This window comes from Drosophila sechellia, chromosome 2R (assembly GCF_004382195.2).
Source record: "Drosophila sechellia strain sech25 chromosome 2R, ASM438219v1, whole genome shotgun sequence".
Classification (NCBI taxonomy): Eukaryota; Metazoa; Arthropoda; class Insecta; order Diptera; family Drosophilidae; genus Drosophila; species Drosophila sechellia.
This window is the reverse complement of record NC_045950.1, coordinates 12,080,610-12,096,566: the sequence shown is the minus strand read 5'-3', so window position 1 is coordinate 12,096,566 and position 15,957 is coordinate 12,080,610. Positions and strand designations below refer to the sequence as shown.

Below are 15,957 nucleotides of genomic sequence, written 5' to 3'. Positions count from 1 at the left end.
TGAAATATCGGTTCATTGAAGTTCACAAATCATTTTCATAATTATAAGCAATTTTGATCTGCGCATTTCGGACCAAGCATTTCAATGATATAATAAATGCAATATTCCATCTAATTATAACATATTTGGGGAGGTTTTGCCTGCCGATTGTCTTCGCATCGATTGGAATGCTATATTAAAGGTTTCTCAAACATATTCTGTAAATATTTCAGCAAATTTATGTAAGACATGTTTCTTTCATTGCTTACACACATTTAAATTTCCCGCGTTGCCGTAACATTTGCGGAAAATTGTTGCCAGCCCTGTTATTGGATTTTACACAATCTCACAAGCGGTCACATAATCGGCTGACAATTGGAAAATTGGAGAAAAAATTTACTTTGACCCGAATAATGTGCTTAAAGTTATTTGTTTTTACGGCCCTTCTGGCCATTGTCAGCTGTGAGGTTATCATTGGCCAGGACGAACTGGTGGACGAGGTGTCTGGCCTGTACACCATCGAAGGACGCGTCTCCCCGCCAGATTCCATTTTTCCACCTACTCAAGGAGGCGGACGAAGTGCTCCGGTGAACAAGAATGCGCCGAAGTGGCACACGGAGATCACGCTGTCCATCAACGACGGCGAATTTAAGGGATTCGTCCGCGAGGATGGGCAGTTCATGATCAGCGGAGTGCCATCCGGCAGCTATATCCTGGATGTCCACCACCCGGATGTGTTCTATGAGCCGGTCAGTTAAGGAAATCCATTCAAGATGATGCCAGAAGCACTAAACGTTTCTTCAATTGCAGGTGCGCGTCGAGATCAATCCCAAGGGAAAGTTCCGCGCCCGCAAAGTGAACTTTGTGCAGCCCGCCCAAATTATGCAGGTGGCATATCCACTACGCGTGAAGCCACTGATGCCCTTTAAATACTTCCAGACCAGAGAGCAGTGGAAGGTCATTATTATGTTGTCTCAAACATAAGAATCACAAAACTTACTTTTGCTCTTGACCCACACAGATCACCGACTTCCTGTTCAGCCCCATGGTCCTGATGATGGTGCTGCCTCTGCTCCTTATGCTGGTGCTGCCCAAGATGATCAACGATCCCGAGACAAAGAAGGAGATCGACAATCTGCAGTTCCCCAAGGTAAGCCGTGAGGATCACGTATAGCACTTTGGTATTATATAAAGCATGCTCTCCACAGATGGGCAACGATATGCCCGAGATCAGCGAAATGCTGACTTCACTGCTAACGGGCAAGCAGCCCGAGCCCAAGGAGAAGAAGCCTGCTCCGGCCGTCAGGCAGGCGAAGAAGCGCAAGGACCAGTAGTAGTTGGCCACCAGATAGCTTTTAGTATTAAGCCTAATTGGAGCGATTAAATAGTAAATTTTCATTATAAGACTTTGCCGCTTTATTTAAGAAATCCTACTATTTGCGGCCGCTTGAGTCCGACGCGCTCCTGCTCCAGATTTAGCATTTTAGTGAGCAGCCGGTCCAGTTGCTCACCAATGGCCAGACCCAGCTCCAGACAGTTACGCATGGTGTCCCGGTGCATGGCCCCGCCGCCGGTTAAGTGTGTACCCGAAAGGAATGCCTGTCCATTCCGCATGGAAACTGACACAACCATGCTCACTGTGCTGCAGACCTCCTCCTCCGCCGAAGGATCCACTAGGACATAGTCACCGATCTTGCAAACTGTGACCAACAGCGGAACCGTCTCAATGCCGATGCGTGTGCAGTCATAAGGATTGTCCGATATGATGAGGTCTGTGATGCCGGCATCCAACATGGTGGCCGTCACCCTGGGCAACTTTGTGTTGAACAGAGCCGCTTTGGCGGCAAGCGACACTGCGTCGTGTAGATTGCCGCCACACTCTAGAATCTGCAAGAACAGGCATTAGCATGTTGGGCATACTTAGGCACACTAGAGTCTAACCAAGATGTCTATGTACAGCTTCCAGCACTGCTGACCCGGAATGAGGCACAACGTGCGGTAGTTGAAGGCCAATGGCGATTCGTAGGCGTTCTTTAGGGAGAGAATAAGTTCTTGGGCCAGATCCGAACCCCCGCGTCCCTCAAACTCCGGGGTGGCATTAGCAGAGCTGAAATGTATATGTTATGGCATATTCTTCGAACTTCAGTTGCATCATTACCAATCCACAAAGAACTCCAGTTTACCAAACTCGGGCGTCAGCGGGTTGGGTACATCAATCTCGGTTTTCACGCCCACCAGTATGTCTGTGTTCGCCAGCCGAAGGCGGGCGGATCCACTGGCATTGCTAACCAGTCCGGTTTCCAGGTCCATGGGCCGGTAATCCCGTCGAGAACGCCCATCGCAACGAAAGTCATCCTGGAAACGCATCGATTAAGGAACACTCTATATTTCTTGCATATCCTTTCAACACACCTCCACGCCGTGTAAAATATATGTTTTTTCAGCATCGCTCAGTGCAACGTATGCCATTTTTAACTTAATTTAAGAAAACAAATATTCAAAACAAATTCAACATGTGCAATGAACCCACATCGATACTATCGATATACCGCATACCAGGGAGAACCAGGGCTGCTGGCATTTCGTTTTTACTCTACACAACAGTTCAGTGCGAAAGGTGTATTTTTTTTATTTGGAGCACAGTCATTTCGCCTCGCCATCTGGTAACACTTATCCAAAACAAGCCAGTCATTTCGTGTTCGTGCGGCTTTTCAACCAAACATCAATTGTAAATTGTAAATTGTAACAAATTTAAAGATCAAAATGCAACCCGACTTTGATTTCACCGACACACCGGTCAGCACTGGTGTAAGTATGAAGAGCATCAACCACATAACTGCGTACTAAGAGCACAATCCTACCTATTTTCAGACCACCATTATGGCCGTAGAGTTCGATGGCGGAGTGGTCATTGGAGCGGATTCGCGCACCAGCTCGGGCGCCTATGTGGCCAACAGGGTCACCGACAAGCTGACCCGCATCACGGACAAAGTGTACTGCTGCCGCAGCGGATCGGCCGCCGACACCCAGGCAATTGCCGACATTGTGGCCTACTCGCTGAACTATCACGAGAACCAGACCAACAAGGATGCTCTGGTGTTCGAGGCCGCCTCAGAGTTCCGTAACTACTGCTACAGCTACCGCGAGTCCCTGCTCGCCGGCATCATTGTGGCTGGGTGGGATGAGCAGCGCGGCGGCCAGGTGTACAGCATCCCGTTGGGCGGCATGCTGACCCGCGAGGCCTGCACCATCGGCGGATCGGGATCCAGTTTTATCTACGGATTTGTTAGGGAGCACTACCGCCCCAATATGGCGCTGGAGGATTGCGTTACATTTGTCAAGAAGGGTGGGTAATCCCAAATAACAAAAAACAGTTTCCTTTCAAACTAATCCCATTTAAACCTTCTCCAACAGCTGTCCAGCACGCTATTTACCACGACGGCAGCTCTGGTGGTGTGGTGCGCATTGGCATCATCACCAAGGATGGCATCGAGCGCCGCATCTTCTACAACACGGAATCGGGCTCATCGACTGTTTCCAGCACTCCCAGCTTCATTTCGTCAGAATAAATAGTATACCTACCCAAATAAGATCGATGGAGAAAGAGTTGCAAACTCGTCTCATGGTAATAAACCTGGTTTTTGTAATATGGATACTTAAATTTGTATTTTGGCTCTTATGGCAGTACAAAAGTTAGGTCTAGGGGCTAAAATGGTAATAAATAATCGAAAACCTAAGCCTAAGATGCAGTCATAAAGATAGTGCTATTCCTGACACTGGTCCTTCCTCACAACTCAGATAACTACTGCGGCGAGAGTGGAATGTTCCCCACAGGGAAGTCATTCCACCGCCTATCACATGACAGTCAGTACCGATATCCCTCGCTTAAACTCTAATCCAGTCAAGTAGTGAACAGAGATTTAGGAGTTGAGTTTGGCCACTTCAGCTGCGTCTATAGACTGCGTCTCCATGGACTTGTTGGTGGCACATCGCTGCCTGCGGTGGCGGTACAATATCTCCGGTGTCCAAACAAGAACCACCACCAGCAGAATAGCTCCTTGAGCATACAGGCATATTAGGTAGGAATCGGCGTAGTCTCGCACCAATCCCAGGAGCTGACCGACTGTGATTACAATAACGCCCTTGGACATCATGCTCAGTCCCAGGCCGCCGGCCAGTTTTTCCGAGCGGCAATGCGCGGATATGGTGAGATTGTTGTTGATTACAGTGGCTGATTTCATCATGCCTGTCAACACAGACATGGTGATGATCACGGGCAGCGCTTGATTCTCGGCAAGCACACAACGGGCGACAAAGAGTCCAACAATGCCGATCAGGAACACTACACGATAGGGGATTCTAAGGTGATCTGTGACGATGGGTAGCAGCAAACGGCACACAATGTCGGCTCCAGCGACAAGGGACATGCAGAAGGCCACCATTTGGCTGTTAAGCTGTGCTGTTTGTCCAAGAAAACCAGGAAAGATCATCGTAAAGTTTATGGTCGCCGTATAGACTAGAGCCATGCCCACAATGATGCTCCAAAACACTAAATCTTTGAGCAGCTCCAGATCCATTGCCTGTACCAGCCGCTGTCCCATTCGGCTGCACAGAGTATCCACATTTGGCGGGCTACGCTCGATCTTGCTTTGGTTAGTTGGAACAACCACTACTTGCAGGGGACTAGTCTTCTCGCCATCGGCCTCGGTCAGGAGTCGAATGTGTTTGCGGTTGTTGTGCTTGGCAGGTGGGTTTAGCGGTTTCAGGAAGGCAGCACCAAAAAGCTGTAAAGTACTCAGGCTGTAATCATTGGGTCAACATAATATTATATTCTTAACTTACCCCAAATAGTGATAGGGAAGACATGGATAGGACTGCGTAGCGAAAGCCGTGGTTATCCAAGAGGTACCGCACTAGGTGAGGGATAAGCACCTGGCCAAGGCCAGCGCCTGCCAATGAGACACCCACAGCCCGTCCTCGTTTAGTGGTAAAGTACGAGTTAATGGCCATAAATGTGGAGGGCGAGATGAGGCCCAGTCCAAAACCCACGAAGAAACTGTAGCCCAGAATGAAGTGCCAGCTTTCAGTGGCAAAGGCGCACAGAGCCAGGCCCAGGGCGACTAGGATGCAGCCTGTAGCGGCTACATTTCGGGGCTTAAAGCTCTTGATCGCGGGTCCAATAAAGAGGCCAGAGAAATTGAGAGCCAGGCTGTTTAGATTCGTGATCAGGGCCGTCGTAAATGTGTCCTCTTGCATTTTCTGCAGCTCACCCACAAAGAGCTGGCCGAACACTGACAAAATGGATTGGTTGGTCATCTGGATGCCGGCATATGCAATAAATATGTTTAGGTTTGGGTATTCATTTCAAGAGTATTGAACACTCACATTAATCAAGGCCACGGCGGCCACCACAATCCATCCGTAGCCACCATCGGGGACAACGCGACTCGATTGCACATCCATGACTGTGCTCTGCGGGTTTCTCGTCGAGATTAAGCTGTCTAAAAATATGTAAACAGCGATAAGTGGACTGTTATTAAAACGTCTGGATTTGTTTATGGCGTCTAAAGACAGGTGTAAAAGTGCGTTCCGATAAGCCTGGCGAAATGGCATTTACCCAGCGGAGACGAGGTGAACGGCTCGTCTGTGAGATTTCCCCAAACTGCGTGGCCATTTCGTAAGCAACGTTTTAACAAATTAAGGCGAATTAAAGCCTAAATTAAAATAAATTAATCCCAAAGTCACAAAACTTTGAATCAGTATGACCTCTCTGAGAATGCCATAAAATGTATATTCTGAACTATTGCGCACTTCTAGAGACTGCGATATGCACCTTCTTATTAAGTGCGAAACTGTCAGTACAGATTCCTTTAATAAAATATTTAGGGTTTACTTTTCAAGATAGTGCTTATCTAAGCTTATTATATGCAAATGAAAACAAATGACCCCAAGTTGTTAATTAAAAAACACGACTATGGTCCCACTATTCTGGCGCCGCTTATCGATTGCCGGTAGCGATGACAGTAATCAGCTGTGCTTTGCCCTGTTTTTATTTGTAAAATAACACGCATTTTTAATAATTTCGTTTGTATATATTCGCGCGTCTCTCTCACAAATGCCTTGTTTCCTGTGCACTCAGAGTGTGGATGATGCGGTGGGTAATATAGAGTTTGCCTCGGAGGAAGCCGATTCACTGGGCCTGCGGTGCATCATCGAGAAACACTTCTGGCTCCAGGTAAACAAACAAATCTAACCTGTATTATAATTATTGTTATTGAAGAGCGGCCTTTTTTCAGATCCCTGCCTCAAGAGCCGGCTATGTGTGCGGCCCCTGCTGGGAACAGCTTCTGCTCTTTCACAACTTTTACCTCAATGTGGAACAAGCCCACAAAGCGCTGGAGCAAACTGTTTTGAAGGAGACATCTCCGCCAGAAGTGGTTGCTTCCGCTCTAGAAGAGCACATCGTGAAAAGCGAGCATGACGAGAGCGTAGCCGCTGCCGTCAAACGCCGACGTGGACGTCCTCGAAAAGTCGCTCAACAGGATGCACGCGAGGAGTTGAAGACCGTGCTGGAGCAAATCAATTTAAACGAAATAAAAATCGAGTTCCCCGAAGCTGACTTGACAATTGCCGATGTGCTTGAGGATCAGGAGGAGCAGGATTTCCTACCCGACGACTGCATCAGCAAGGAGGGAGCAGAGGAGCCAGAGGATTTGGAGAAGAAACCGCCGACGCTTAAGCGAAAGGTTAGCGAACGTTCAAGAGGTCGTAGACGTGTGCAATTTGCAGAACGGGCCAATACAAGCTGTCTGCCTAAAATCCAGAAATCACAAGAGTTCAATGAATATATTCGCGAGCACTATAAAGTTCAGTGCCACATCTGTAACTTGCCAATGGAGGGCTTCTCCGAGATGCTGGCCCATGTACGACGGGAGCACAAGCAGCGCGGCTATGCAATGTGTTGCAACCGAAAGTTCTTTAAGCGGGGCGTTCTGGTGGACCACTTGCGCCGCCACCAGGACCCTGAAACCTTTAAGTGCTCCATTTGCGAACGCGTGATGGGCCACCGTCGAAGTCTTGAACTGCACATGCGCATGCATGAGATTAAGACGCGCGGACGACTATACCACTGCGAACAGTGCTCCAAGAGCTTTTACAGCGCCGTCGTCTATGAGCGCCACAAGCTGACTCACATTCCTCGAGAGCAGTGGCAGGTCAAGTGCACGCACTGCGAGAAAACGTGAGTGACCGAAAGATTGGCTCTTTCTCAGATTGTTACATTTGTATTGGTATTTTTCAGTTATCCCAGTCAGTATACGATGCAGCAACATGTTAAGCTGGTCCATTTGAATTTATATGCCAAGATCTGTGATGTGTGTGGAAAATCGATCAGAGGACGCGAAGCCTTGGCCAGGCACATGGAGGAGCACACGGGAGGACCGCAGGCAGCAATCAAATGCCACTTGTGCGACTCAATGCTAACCACCAAATATGGACTGGCCCGCCACATAAAAATGATGCATACCGCTGAGAACCTGCAGCCGATGCAGTGCGAATTTTGTCTTAAGATTTCCCCCAGTCTACAGGCACACCAGCACCACATCAAGTACACCCACAACACAGCGCGTAGTCATCAGTGTCCGATGTGCGAAAAGGCCTTCAAGAGACCAAACGAACTAAAGGTAATTAGTGAAGTTAGTGACTGAAGAAAGCAATTGGTTTTGAACTGTTCTTGCAGGAACACATGACAACCCATACTGGAGAGGTTTTGTACACATGCCCCCATTGCCCGCAGACCTTTAACTCAAATGCCAACATGCATGCGCACCGCAAGAAGGTGCATCGCAAGGAGTGGGAGGAGAACCGACACAAGCGACTGAATCGTCCTCGCAAATCAGACACCATCATCGCCGTCAGTGTTCGCAAGACCACAGAGACCAGGCAGGATGGAGGAGGAATGGTAACTGCAGAAGCGATAGTAACTACCAGCAGCCCTCGAGCAGAATGCTAGCCCTAGGTGACCTTTTGACGCAATAAAAACCAAATGGGACACCGTACCCCTATTGTGATGATTACAGCGGCGAGCGGGTTAAATAAATTATGTGATTATTAATTGAAATCCCTGCGTCGATGGGAACAACAGGCTGAAACTGGTTTGTCCATCTGCTCCCCGATCATCTCGAACTGGTAAAACGGACATCGGAGCTGGCGTTATCAGCCATTAAGGTCGAATCTGGTAATTCATAACACATATAGACGCATATAGCACATCGAAGACCAACCCGGGATGCTTCAGCGGCTCAGGCAGACGGAGAAACCAGTTTGAGTCGGTTTAGAAAAGTGGATTCAATCCTTATCAGCGAATTGGCATTATCATGGTATCAGTTCAAAGGTATCATCAATCGGCGTGTGTGTCTGTACACATTCTAGTCTTCTGCGGAATCCTGAATCTGTACCAAAGAAATGACTATGCAAGTTACGAAGTTTTGTTTTTCCATCTGTGGCAACATCTTATTTACCAATGGAATATTTGGAATGTTTTGCAAGCCACACATGTTGCGACGCAAATCTGCCATGATCTATTGACCTTTTTTATTTTTCCATCACCTCTTTGTGGGCTGTGATTCCCATTGGTTTAAGTGATTCCCACTGATCTATACCTAACTTATATTTATGAGTAGCTATTAATTTAAATCAAGAAATGTAATCTTCACATTTTTGAAATAAGGTAAATAACATTTATTTTGCTGCAAAATTAATGAAGGCCTTCTAAGAGTATCAAGCAATATTATTTGAACTCAAAGAAAACCTTTACTTAAAATCTAGTAACAAATATTGCATTCGACTTGTAATTTCGCAATGTTTTTGAAAGTCAAATATTATCTCACATCAAAATTAAGACACTCACTTGATGTAATTAGGTAGTTCAAATATTCACAGTCAATGGAGCCAAATTGTTTGCCTTTTGAGACTTTGTTTAATTTCACACTATCACCGTGCCGGCTCGGTTCTTTTAGATTTAGATTTGATGCTTATCGCTCGACTAGCGAATCTTATTTAAACAATTTGCTACTCCAGTCCCGCCTTATATTACGAGTAGTGGGCAGTGTTGCCAACATCTTTCATAGGATCCGACCAGATGATTGTATTTTGTTCTTTTCGTTTTTTACAAATTCATTGTTTACTCTGCTCTCAGATGCGCTTGGCTATATAGAGTTTGCCTTGGAGGAATACTTTTGGCTCTAGTTACACAAACTTTATGGGAAGTTCCCATGTTCATAATGTGGAACGAGCCCATACAGTGCTGGAGATTGATCCTTATATCGGGCTACGTAGAAATATACAAAACACTGTCCTACATAGAAATAATTCGCAAGTTCTTTTTTATACTTAAGCCCATCAGCTGCCAAACTCAAGGCCCTCAACATGAATTTATTTCGAGAATAAATGGTACTGACAGTGGCTTCATTAAATTCGACCATGGGTGTTAATTGTGTCGAGAGAGAGGAAGCCGAGAGCCCTGTGCCTGTTACATGTTTTTTTTTTACTATTTTAGTAACGTACTGAAGAAGTTGGTAGAAATTACATAATGTTATGTCGCGAGACTTCATTTCGAAAACTAAGTTGGGCGCCAAACTATCGATAGGCAACTCAACAGTTGTTTTACCCACACAATCCGAACACTTAAGAAACGGCTTACTACGCCACTGTCTGCACCTCGCTCAGCTGTTTCACTTGTCTCTCTCGCACACCTAATCGTGAACGTGTCAAGCGAAGGCTTTTGTTTTCGTTCCGCATTTTCCTTACTTTTGGCCATTTTCCGGACGAGATGGTGGACGACAGCACCCGAAAAACGTTGAGCAACATTCCCCTGCTGCAGATTCGCGCTGGTCCGCGCGAAAAGGATGTGTGGGTGCAGCGGCTCAAGGAGGAGTACCAGGCACTAATTAAGGTACATACATCCATAAACAGATTGCGATGAAGTTGGGGTCCATGGAAATAGTAATGTTTTTTTGTTTGCAGTATGTGGAGAACAACAAACAGTCCGGCAGCGACTGGTTCCGACTGGAATCCAACAAGGAGGGCACCAAGTGGTTCGGAAAGTGTTGGTACATGCACAACCTGTTAAAGTACGAGTTCGAGGTGGAGTTCGACATTCCAGTGACGTACCCAACCACTGCGCCCGAGATTGCCCTACCGGAACTTGACGGCAAGACAGCGAAGATGTACCGCGGAGGCAAGATCTGTCTGACGGATCACTTTAAGCCACTGTGGGCACGCAATGTTCCCAAGTTTGGAATCGCCCACGCTATGGCTCTGGGTGTAAGTACTCTAAATATACCACCGCCTTCGTTGGATCTTCTTCATTAATCCTTTGTTACAGCTTGCTCCCTGGCTGGCCGTAGAGATTCCGGATCTCATCGAGAAGGGAATCATTACGTACAAGGAAAAGTAGCTAACTCAACTAGATAAAATTACTGACAAGAAAACAATGAACAAAGTTTGATACGAAAGTCAATTATCTTTGCGTTTATTAGTCAAAAGTCAAATTGGAAAAGATCATTCAGCGTTCCTCCATCGTCGCGTATCCTAGGTGTCTAAGTGGTAAGAATTTCATTTGGTTGATTCGTTTTGATCAGTGAGCTTGCTCCTCGTCATTCCCTTAGTTCATGTGGTTATGGTTATGGTTGTTGCGCTGTGATGACTGACGCCACGTATCCGACCAGATTGAGCTTGGCGAGGTAAAAGGATCGTACTGCGTGGGTAGGCTTTCGCCGGGTAGTGCAGCTCCAGTTCCAGATGTCGGTCCCGCTGAGACCGGTTGTTGTGCAAGGTTGTGCGTCTGACGTGCGCTCTGCTCCAGGCCTGGAGGAGGACGCATGACACCGATGCCGGCTGTGGCGTTGGGCCAGTTGGAGTATCCTAGTGGTGACCAGTTTGTGGCCCAGTTGCTCGGATCCATATTCGCCAGCAGCGAAATCTTCTCCTGCTGCCTTTGCTGAAACTCCAGTTTCTGGTTCTGCTGAAGAAGTAGTTGCTGTCGCATGACCAAGTCGCTCCGCTGTTCCCACTGCGGCTTTTCCCGCTTCCTTTGTTCGTAGATAGCTGTTCGAGTAGAAATACATTAGGGAGTTGTGAGCTTATAATCTTTATAGCGACTTACCATCTGGTGTTATGAAATCCACCTCGGTGTTGGCGAACAGCGAATTACTGGCCGTAGCTGAAAGTGGCTCCCACAGCGATGTCACCATCGGCGGCGTGGCGTTCTTGCGGTTGTCTCCGATCGGTCCGAGATCACTCGAAGACGTCGCATGGTTCCAATCGAAACCATTATCCGTGGGCGCCATTTGAGGAGTCCGAAGCACATCCCGGAAGGAGACGCGACTGCTCGTCTCCCAAGGATTGCTAATGCATTTAAGCGCATCTGGCGACTCTGGCGGCGAGGTGCTATTCGTGGTCTGCCCAAAATTCAACTTCTGGCGCTGTTTTCGCTCTGGCTTTCTGAATCCCACTCCAGCCCCCGTGCCATTGGTCAACTTTTGATCCTTCGAGCGGCGTTCTCTTTCCCGTTCTCTGCCTGGTGTTTTTCCCATTTTCTTGGCCGATCCGTTCTGTTCCTTAAGCACACGCGGTTCTGGTTGCTTGTTGGGCTTGGGCGATATATTCTCCTGCTGTGGTGGACTCGATTTGGCCAACGACTTTTCTTGCTGCTCCACAACGGGGGTCGATGCTTCCGGCTTGGATTTGGTTGTCCCAAGGACCACTGCAGGTGTGGGTTTTACTTTCTTCTGGGGCCGAACCAGAACTGATATAGGAACACCTTGAGGCGATGGCGTCGAAGATTTCTTAAGGGGCTTTGCCTCTGGCAAGGGGACAGGAGCAGCAGCAGGAGCACTAGCAGCAGGAGGGGTAACTGGAGTGCTTACCACTGTCTTTGGTTTGGCTTTTTGTAGATGCTTGCTTAGCGCATTCATGTCCATGCTCCATGGTGACCATGAGGACTTCGACTTTGACTTTGAATTCGTGGAATTCACTACTGTTCGCTTTCGCAGCTCCTTCAGTTGGCCATTTTTGACCTTCTGCTGTTGCTGCACAGTCTCTGCTTTAGCTGCTGCCTCCTCCGCCTGCAGTTTTACTATATTCCGTAAATTAAACGTAGGCTGCAAAGGACCCTTGTTTCTGGCCGCATCGTAGGCATTCTGTTGAACCATTATGGCTTTTGCATCAAAGACAGCCGCTACCAAAACCAGTCCAAAGCTGGCCAGTAGCACTACAAGGGCGGCGTTTTTTAGGGAGGATTCCCAACCAGGTCGAACCAAAAGCGAGGCACATAGTTCCACACTTTCCGCTGGCATTTGTGCTAGAAGCATATAGCTTATATCGTAGGTAAGGTTCGTTATCAGCGTAAGAGATCGTTTTACCCTCGAGGTAGTAAAGTCTGCGCTAAACGCTATCTCCACTTTTCTAGTTTCATTCTCGCCCAGATCGAATCCCGCGCAATCCATCACCTTAAAGCCGAAATCCTCACACGGCAGCGAGCCAACGAGGAAGCCCTCGATCCTTATTGGGATGACACCCGAGTTGCGGGCCGTAAAACTTCGAGTTACTACCACTGCTTCATTGCCAGACTGACAGCCCTGAAATTGATCGGTGGCCATCTCAAAGAGCAACGGCGAGGCGGCTCCCGGGCGCCGATTTCCAAAACGGAACTGCGACTGCACGGCACGAGCCTGTAGCCACACAGCCTCATACAGCGTAAGATTGCTTCTCACATGCAGCAGGGTACAGTACTTCTCCGGCAGCTGGGCACTGAAAGTGATGGGGATGGTTAAGCTGGCGCCTCCAGGCAACAGAATGGGATCCCCGGCTTCAGGCAGGGAAAAAACCGCTCTATCTGTCAGATAGCAACTTGTTGAGCTCACGTCAATGACTTCGTGGGGTAACGATAGCTGGGTACGTCGTGCAAAAGCCGGATCCGATAGAAAGTAATCAAGCAGGAGCGGACTCTGCGAAGGATTCGTCAGCGTTATCCACTGGCGCTGCACCTGGCCAACCTCAATAGCCGGAGTGGGCGGAATAGGCTGAAACTGCACCAGTTTCGGCCACTCAATCGTTATGGAAAAGTCCAACTCCAACGGCGGTAGCTCTTCGCTGTGCAGCGTGAGGGACATAGATGACAATTGGCGTCGCAACTGCCTAAAGAGTTCCGTGCGTTGTCTCAACTCCACTCCGTCATAGAGGAGATTATTGTTGATAACGCCACCGTTGCCATTCCCTCCACCTGGAACGCTGGGGAAGATGGCTAGATCATTGGTGGACTCTCGTATATAGCAATTATTTCGACACACGGACGCAGGGTCAAAGTAAATGCGTCCAACCTTGGTCAGCGTTTGCGGAGCAATCGTAGTGCCCTTCGCATTAAAGTCCTTAAAGCGCAGTCCCACCGGAAGTGCAAAGGATATACCCTTCACGTGCACCGGGTGTGTGAAGCTTGACCGGATGCTCAGAACGGCAGTGCACATTTTGCCAGGAAAGCAGTTCTTAAAGCTGAGCTGCTCCTGCTCAATCTCTAAGTGGCCCACAGAGGCTTCGAACTTAACGCGTACGCGAATCACTTCGTATGGCGTCCAGACCTTGAGGGTTCCAAACGTTGCATCCGCTTCGTACGTCTGAATGGCCACTTTAAATACGGCGCTCTCACCGGCACGAATCTCTCTGCATAAATGCCATCCCATAGTCTCGTTCTCGACACTTACCGGATGTCCGATGGCCGTGGCGCGGCAACCCAGGAAGGTGCTTTGCGAGTATACAGTTTTTGGATGCTTGAAGAACCAATTCGTTATTCTAACGGGCACTGGATTGTCGTTCCTCAGGATCACGAATCCGTCGCGCGACATCTCAGCGAATGGCACAGTTCCCAGATCTAGCTCCAGGTTATATGCCGCTTTCTCCAGCGATTCCTGGCGAAAGTTAAGCACAATTGGCTGCGTGGAAACGTGTAAACGTCCACTGCATGATACCAATGGAAGTTTAAAGACCGTGACGTTCGTCTCAATCCTCAGAAAGGATTTAAACGCCACCTGGTCGTTTAGCAGGTTTAGGCGCAGGAGCTCAACAGATTCGCCCGGCTGAAGTAGTATTCTTGGATCGCCCACTAGGGCTACTTCCAAAATGGATTCATCAATGGGCTCTGTGAGACTCACGTTAAACAGAATGAGGGGCATTGCGAATTTGTTCCGCACCACCAGCGAGCGTTTTCTTTCCAGCGGTTCACCCTCACCGCCTTCTTGCGAATTGGTCACAAATCTGGTGGCATTCCTGTCGAAGGAGAGCCCTCCATGGAAGATTTCTGCTCGCACCAGCACTGTAAACGGCTGATCCGCACCAGGACTGGAACTGGACTGGTTACTGTTGATCACCAGCAGATCGTTGATGGTTTCGTCGCCTTCGAATAGGCTGGCATTCAACACTATACTTGTGTTGTTTGCGTCAAACGAAAGACCCGGAATCTGGCGAAGGTAACTGCCGAAGAGTTGGCGGCTCTCGTCGTCTCGAACATCCAGCTTGAACTGTAATGCATCCGGAGCATTTAAAGTGGCCACACGGCCAAAGTCTGCCAGTGGATTGCGGGCGTACGCAGAATGCCGTGGCAGGATCTCAAATTCGACAGGAATAACCAGGACGTTCTCCTGGCCGAGATCCAGTTCCTGTTCTGCGATCTTGATGCGTATATAGGCGCTGTGATTGCCAGCTGTGCGGCCGTGAAAAGATATCCTAATGACCGGCTTTAAAGTGTGTGGCGGAATCTCCCACAGATTTTGTGGGCCCTCCGAGCCACCGCTGGGCAACTCTAATTGAAACTCGCCGCCGCTGCTGTATATCTAAAAGACATGGTTATGAGTATTATAACTAAAGAGTGTTGATTAAACAATACCTCAAGTATCTGCAGCGGCCGCTCGTGCGGGTTGTACATGTGAATCTCTGGCGTGAGTGTCGCATTCATGGGCGCTTTGATGCCCACCAATGGCTTTAGGCGGTACGGGCACTCACTGCCCTCGCCCTGTACCGCCAACTCGGCCTGGCCGAAGGAGGTGTGAATGAGAAGGTCGGCGGCAATGGCGCCCAGTTGCCGCGGTAGGAACACCACGTTGAAAGTGGTATTGCCTTGCGGCGGCACCTCTCTCGTGCCCAGGAAGCTGCTGTAGAACGCCGAACTTGGTCCGGCCACCGCGTTCAGCTGGAGCGTTCGATTGGAGTGCTGATTGAACAGTGTCACCGTCTGAGAACGCGCCTGGCCGACGGACCACGTTCCAAAGTCTAGACGGGACGGCACAAGCCGAAGGTCCCCCAAATCGTGGATTGGTGCCTCGTGCAACCCAAGGAAAGTCTCCTGCAGGACCTTTTCACCTTTGGCGCCCAAAGTGAGAAGGCAGATTAGGATGAGCAGGATGGGTTCTGCGAATACTCGCAAAAGCGGCCTCATCTGGACTTGTGTGGGCATGGCGTGCGTTCCCTTGATCCTGGGATGCTGTGTGTGTGTGTGTTCGTGTGGGCGGCGATGACGCTGCTCCTTGTAACCGACTTTCTGTCCAGCTGCTAATCTAAATTGGAGTTTCCTTGGTGCTGGGCTTTATTTATATTATCCAATATCGCTGGCCAAAAATTATTATCGCTATTCGGTGTGACCGGCGTGGAATAGATAAAACATACCATCCGGCACTCCGAAATACTAATCATATGATCATTTTAAAAATATACCATTAATGCAGAGAATCCTTTTTTAAGGCGCATCAGGTGGCTACATAAATTGTTTGATTTCTTTTTTAATTTTTATTAATGGAATCGCGTGATAGTTTCGACATGATCTGCCCATGATTATTCGATTTCAGTTGTCTTGCTAGTAGTTTTATTTAATGGCATGATATTAAATAAAACATTGTTTTTTAGCAGATTATTAAAATAATGATATATATATAT

The 15,957-nt window shown here is 48.3% G+C and overlaps 7 protein-coding genes across 8 annotated transcripts; 4 read left to right on the top strand and 3 right to left on the bottom strand.

Moving 5' to 3' along the window:
• Positions 1-325: 325 nt before the first annotated feature.
• LOC6609362 (ER membrane protein complex subunit 7 homolog) lies at positions 326-1,383 on the top strand. The gene is made up of 4 exons (XM_032714664.1): positions 326-728; positions 790-936; positions 1,001-1,129; positions 1,188-1,383. The coding sequence occupies exons 1-4, from the start codon at positions 393-395 to the stop codon at positions 1,311-1,313; spliced, it is 738 nt and encodes a 245-aa protein (XP_032570555.1). The 5' UTR covers positions 326-392; the 3' UTR covers positions 1,314-1,383.
• On the bottom strand, positions 1,372-2,514 carry LOC116800349 (exosome complex exonuclease RRP42). The gene is made up of 4 exons (XM_032714663.1): positions 2,392-2,514; positions 2,138-2,334; positions 1,921-2,086; positions 1,372-1,866 (listed from the first exon to the last, which is right to left on the bottom strand). Exons 1-4 carry the CDS (start codon positions 2,446-2,448, stop codon positions 1,396-1,398), a joined length of 891 nt encoding a protein of 296 aa, XP_032570554.1. The 5' UTR covers positions 2,449-2,514; the 3' UTR covers positions 1,372-1,395.
• A 137-nt stretch (positions 2,515-2,651) lies between these two features.
• Positions 2,652-3,640, top strand: LOC6609360 (proteasome subunit beta type-6). The gene is made up of 3 exons (XM_002034013.2): positions 2,652-2,787; positions 2,851-3,325; positions 3,394-3,640. The coding sequence occupies exons 1-3, from the start codon at positions 2,743-2,745 to the stop codon at positions 3,546-3,548; spliced, it is 675 nt and encodes a 224-aa protein (XP_002034049.1). The 5' UTR covers positions 2,652-2,742; the 3' UTR covers positions 3,549-3,640.
• LOC6609359 (monocarboxylate transporter 12) lies at positions 3,618-8,994 on the bottom strand. 2 transcript variants are annotated; one of them, XM_032714662.1, is made up of 4 exons: positions 8,888-8,994; positions 5,365-5,480; positions 4,822-5,295; positions 3,618-4,763 (listed from the first exon to the last, which is right to left on the bottom strand). In XM_032714662.1, the coding sequence occupies exons 2-4, from the start codon at positions 5,440-5,442 to the stop codon at positions 3,900-3,902; spliced, it is 1,416 nt and encodes a 471-aa protein (XP_032570553.1). In that variant the 5' UTR covers positions 5,443-5,480; positions 8,888-8,994; the 3' UTR covers positions 3,618-3,899. The 2 variants fall into 2 exon arrangements, with proteins under 2 accessions (XP_032570553.1, XP_002034048.1); XM_002034012.2 differs by lacking the exon at positions 8,888-8,994 and adding an exon at positions 5,597-5,744.
• LOC6609358 (transcription factor grauzone) lies at positions 6,003-8,036 on the top strand. The gene is made up of 4 exons (XM_002034011.2): positions 6,003-6,214; positions 6,276-7,219; positions 7,280-7,661; positions 7,718-8,036. The coding sequence occupies exons 1-4, from the start codon at positions 6,095-6,097 to the stop codon at positions 7,988-7,990; spliced, it is 1,719 nt and encodes a 572-aa protein (XP_002034047.1). The 5' UTR covers positions 6,003-6,094; the 3' UTR covers positions 7,991-8,036.
• Positions 8,995-9,710: 716 nt separating the features above from the next.
• On the top strand, positions 9,711-10,498 carry LOC6609357 (ubiquitin-fold modifier-conjugating enzyme 1). Its single transcript, XM_002034010.2, has 3 exons — positions 9,711-9,931; positions 10,003-10,302; positions 10,364-10,498. The coding sequence occupies exons 1-3, from the start codon at positions 9,809-9,811 to the stop codon at positions 10,433-10,435; spliced, it is 495 nt and encodes a 164-aa protein (XP_002034046.1). The 5' UTR covers positions 9,711-9,808; the 3' UTR covers positions 10,436-10,498.
• On the bottom strand, positions 10,482-15,685 carry LOC6609356 (transmembrane protein 131 homolog). Its single transcript, XM_002034009.2, has 3 exons — positions 14,915-15,685; positions 11,144-14,861; positions 10,482-11,085 (listed from the first exon to the last, which is right to left on the bottom strand). The coding sequence occupies exons 1-3, from the start codon at positions 15,479-15,481 to the stop codon at positions 10,643-10,645; spliced, it is 4,728 nt and encodes a 1,575-aa protein (XP_002034045.1). The 5' UTR covers positions 15,482-15,685; the 3' UTR covers positions 10,482-10,642.
• Positions 15,686-15,957: the final 272 nt, after the last annotated feature.

Coding starts and splice junctions, on each gene's coding strand:
- LOC6609358 (XM_002034011.2), top strand. CDS start 6,095: ATGCCTTGTTTCCTGTGCACTCAGAGTGTGGATGATGCGGTGGGTAAT. Junction 6,215..6,275: donor AGAAACACTTCTGGCTCCAG/GTAAACAAACAA, acceptor GCCTTTTTTCAG/ATCCCTGCCTCAAGAGCCGG. Junction 7,662..7,717: donor AGAGACCAAACGAACTAAAG/GTAATTAGTGAA, acceptor CTGTTCTTGCAG/GAACACATGACAACCCATAC.
- LOC6609360 (XM_002034013.2), top strand. CDS start 2,743: ATGCAACCCGACTTTGATTTCACCGACACACCGGTCAGCACTGGT. Junction 2,788..2,850: donor ACACACCGGTCAGCACTGGT/GTAAGTATGAAG, acceptor ACCTATTTTCAG/ACCACCATTATGGCCGTAGA. Junction 3,326..3,393: donor CGTTACATTTGTCAAGAAGG/GTGGGTAATCCC, acceptor CTTCTCCAACAG/CTGTCCAGCACGCTATTTAC.
- LOC6609357 (XM_002034010.2), top strand. CDS start 9,809: ATGGTGGACGACAGCACCCGAAAAACGTTGAGCAACATTCCCCTGCTG. Junction 9,932..10,002: donor AGTACCAGGCACTAATTAAG/GTACATACATCC, acceptor TTTTGTTTGCAG/TATGTGGAGAACAACAAACA. Junction 10,303..10,363: donor CCCACGCTATGGCTCTGGGT/GTAAGTACTCTA, acceptor CCTTTGTTACAG/CTTGCTCCCTGGCTGGCCGT.
- LOC6609356 (XM_002034009.2), bottom strand. CDS start 15,481: ATGCCCACACAAGTCCAGATGAGGCCGCTTTTGCGAGTATTCGCAGAA. Junction 14,862..14,914: donor GGCCGCTGCAGATACTTGAG/GTATTGTTTAAT, acceptor CATGTCTTTTAG/ATATACAGCAGCGGCGGCGA. Junction 11,086..11,143: donor GGATTTCATAACACCAGATG/GTAAGTCGCTAT, acceptor CTACTCGAACAG/CTATCTACGAACAAAGGAAG.
- LOC116800349 (XM_032714663.1), bottom strand. CDS start 2,448: ATGGCATACGTTGCACTGAGCGATGCTGAAAAAACATATATTTTACAC. Junction 2,335..2,391: donor ATATTTTACACGGCGTGGAG/GTGTGTTGAAAG, acceptor ATGCGTTTCCAG/GATGACTTTCGTTGCGATGG. Junction 2,087..2,137: donor CTGGAGTTCTTTGTGGATTG/GTAATGATGCAA, acceptor TATACATTTCAG/CTCTGCTAATGCCACCCCGG.
- LOC6609359 (XM_032714662.1), bottom strand. CDS start 5,442: ATGGATGTGCAATCGAGTCGCGTTGTCCCCGATGGTGGCTACGGATGG. Junction 5,296..5,364: donor CCGCCGTGGCCTTGATTAAT/GTGAGTGTTCAA, acceptor GCCGGCATCCAG/ATGACCAACCAATCCATTTT. Junction 4,764..4,821: donor CTTCCCTATCACTATTTGGG/GTAAGTTAAGAA, acceptor AGTACTTTACAG/CTTTTTGGTGCTGCCTTCCT.
- LOC6609362 (XM_032714664.1), top strand. CDS start 393: ATGTGCTTAAAGTTATTTGTTTTTACGGCCCTTCTGGCCATTGTCAGC. Junction 729..789: donor CGGATGTGTTCTATGAGCCG/GTCAGTTAAGGA, acceptor CTTCAATTGCAG/GTGCGCGTCGAGATCAATCC. Junction 1,130..1,187: donor ACAATCTGCAGTTCCCCAAG/GTAAGCCGTGAG, acceptor TGCTCTCCACAG/ATGGGCAACGATATGCCCGA.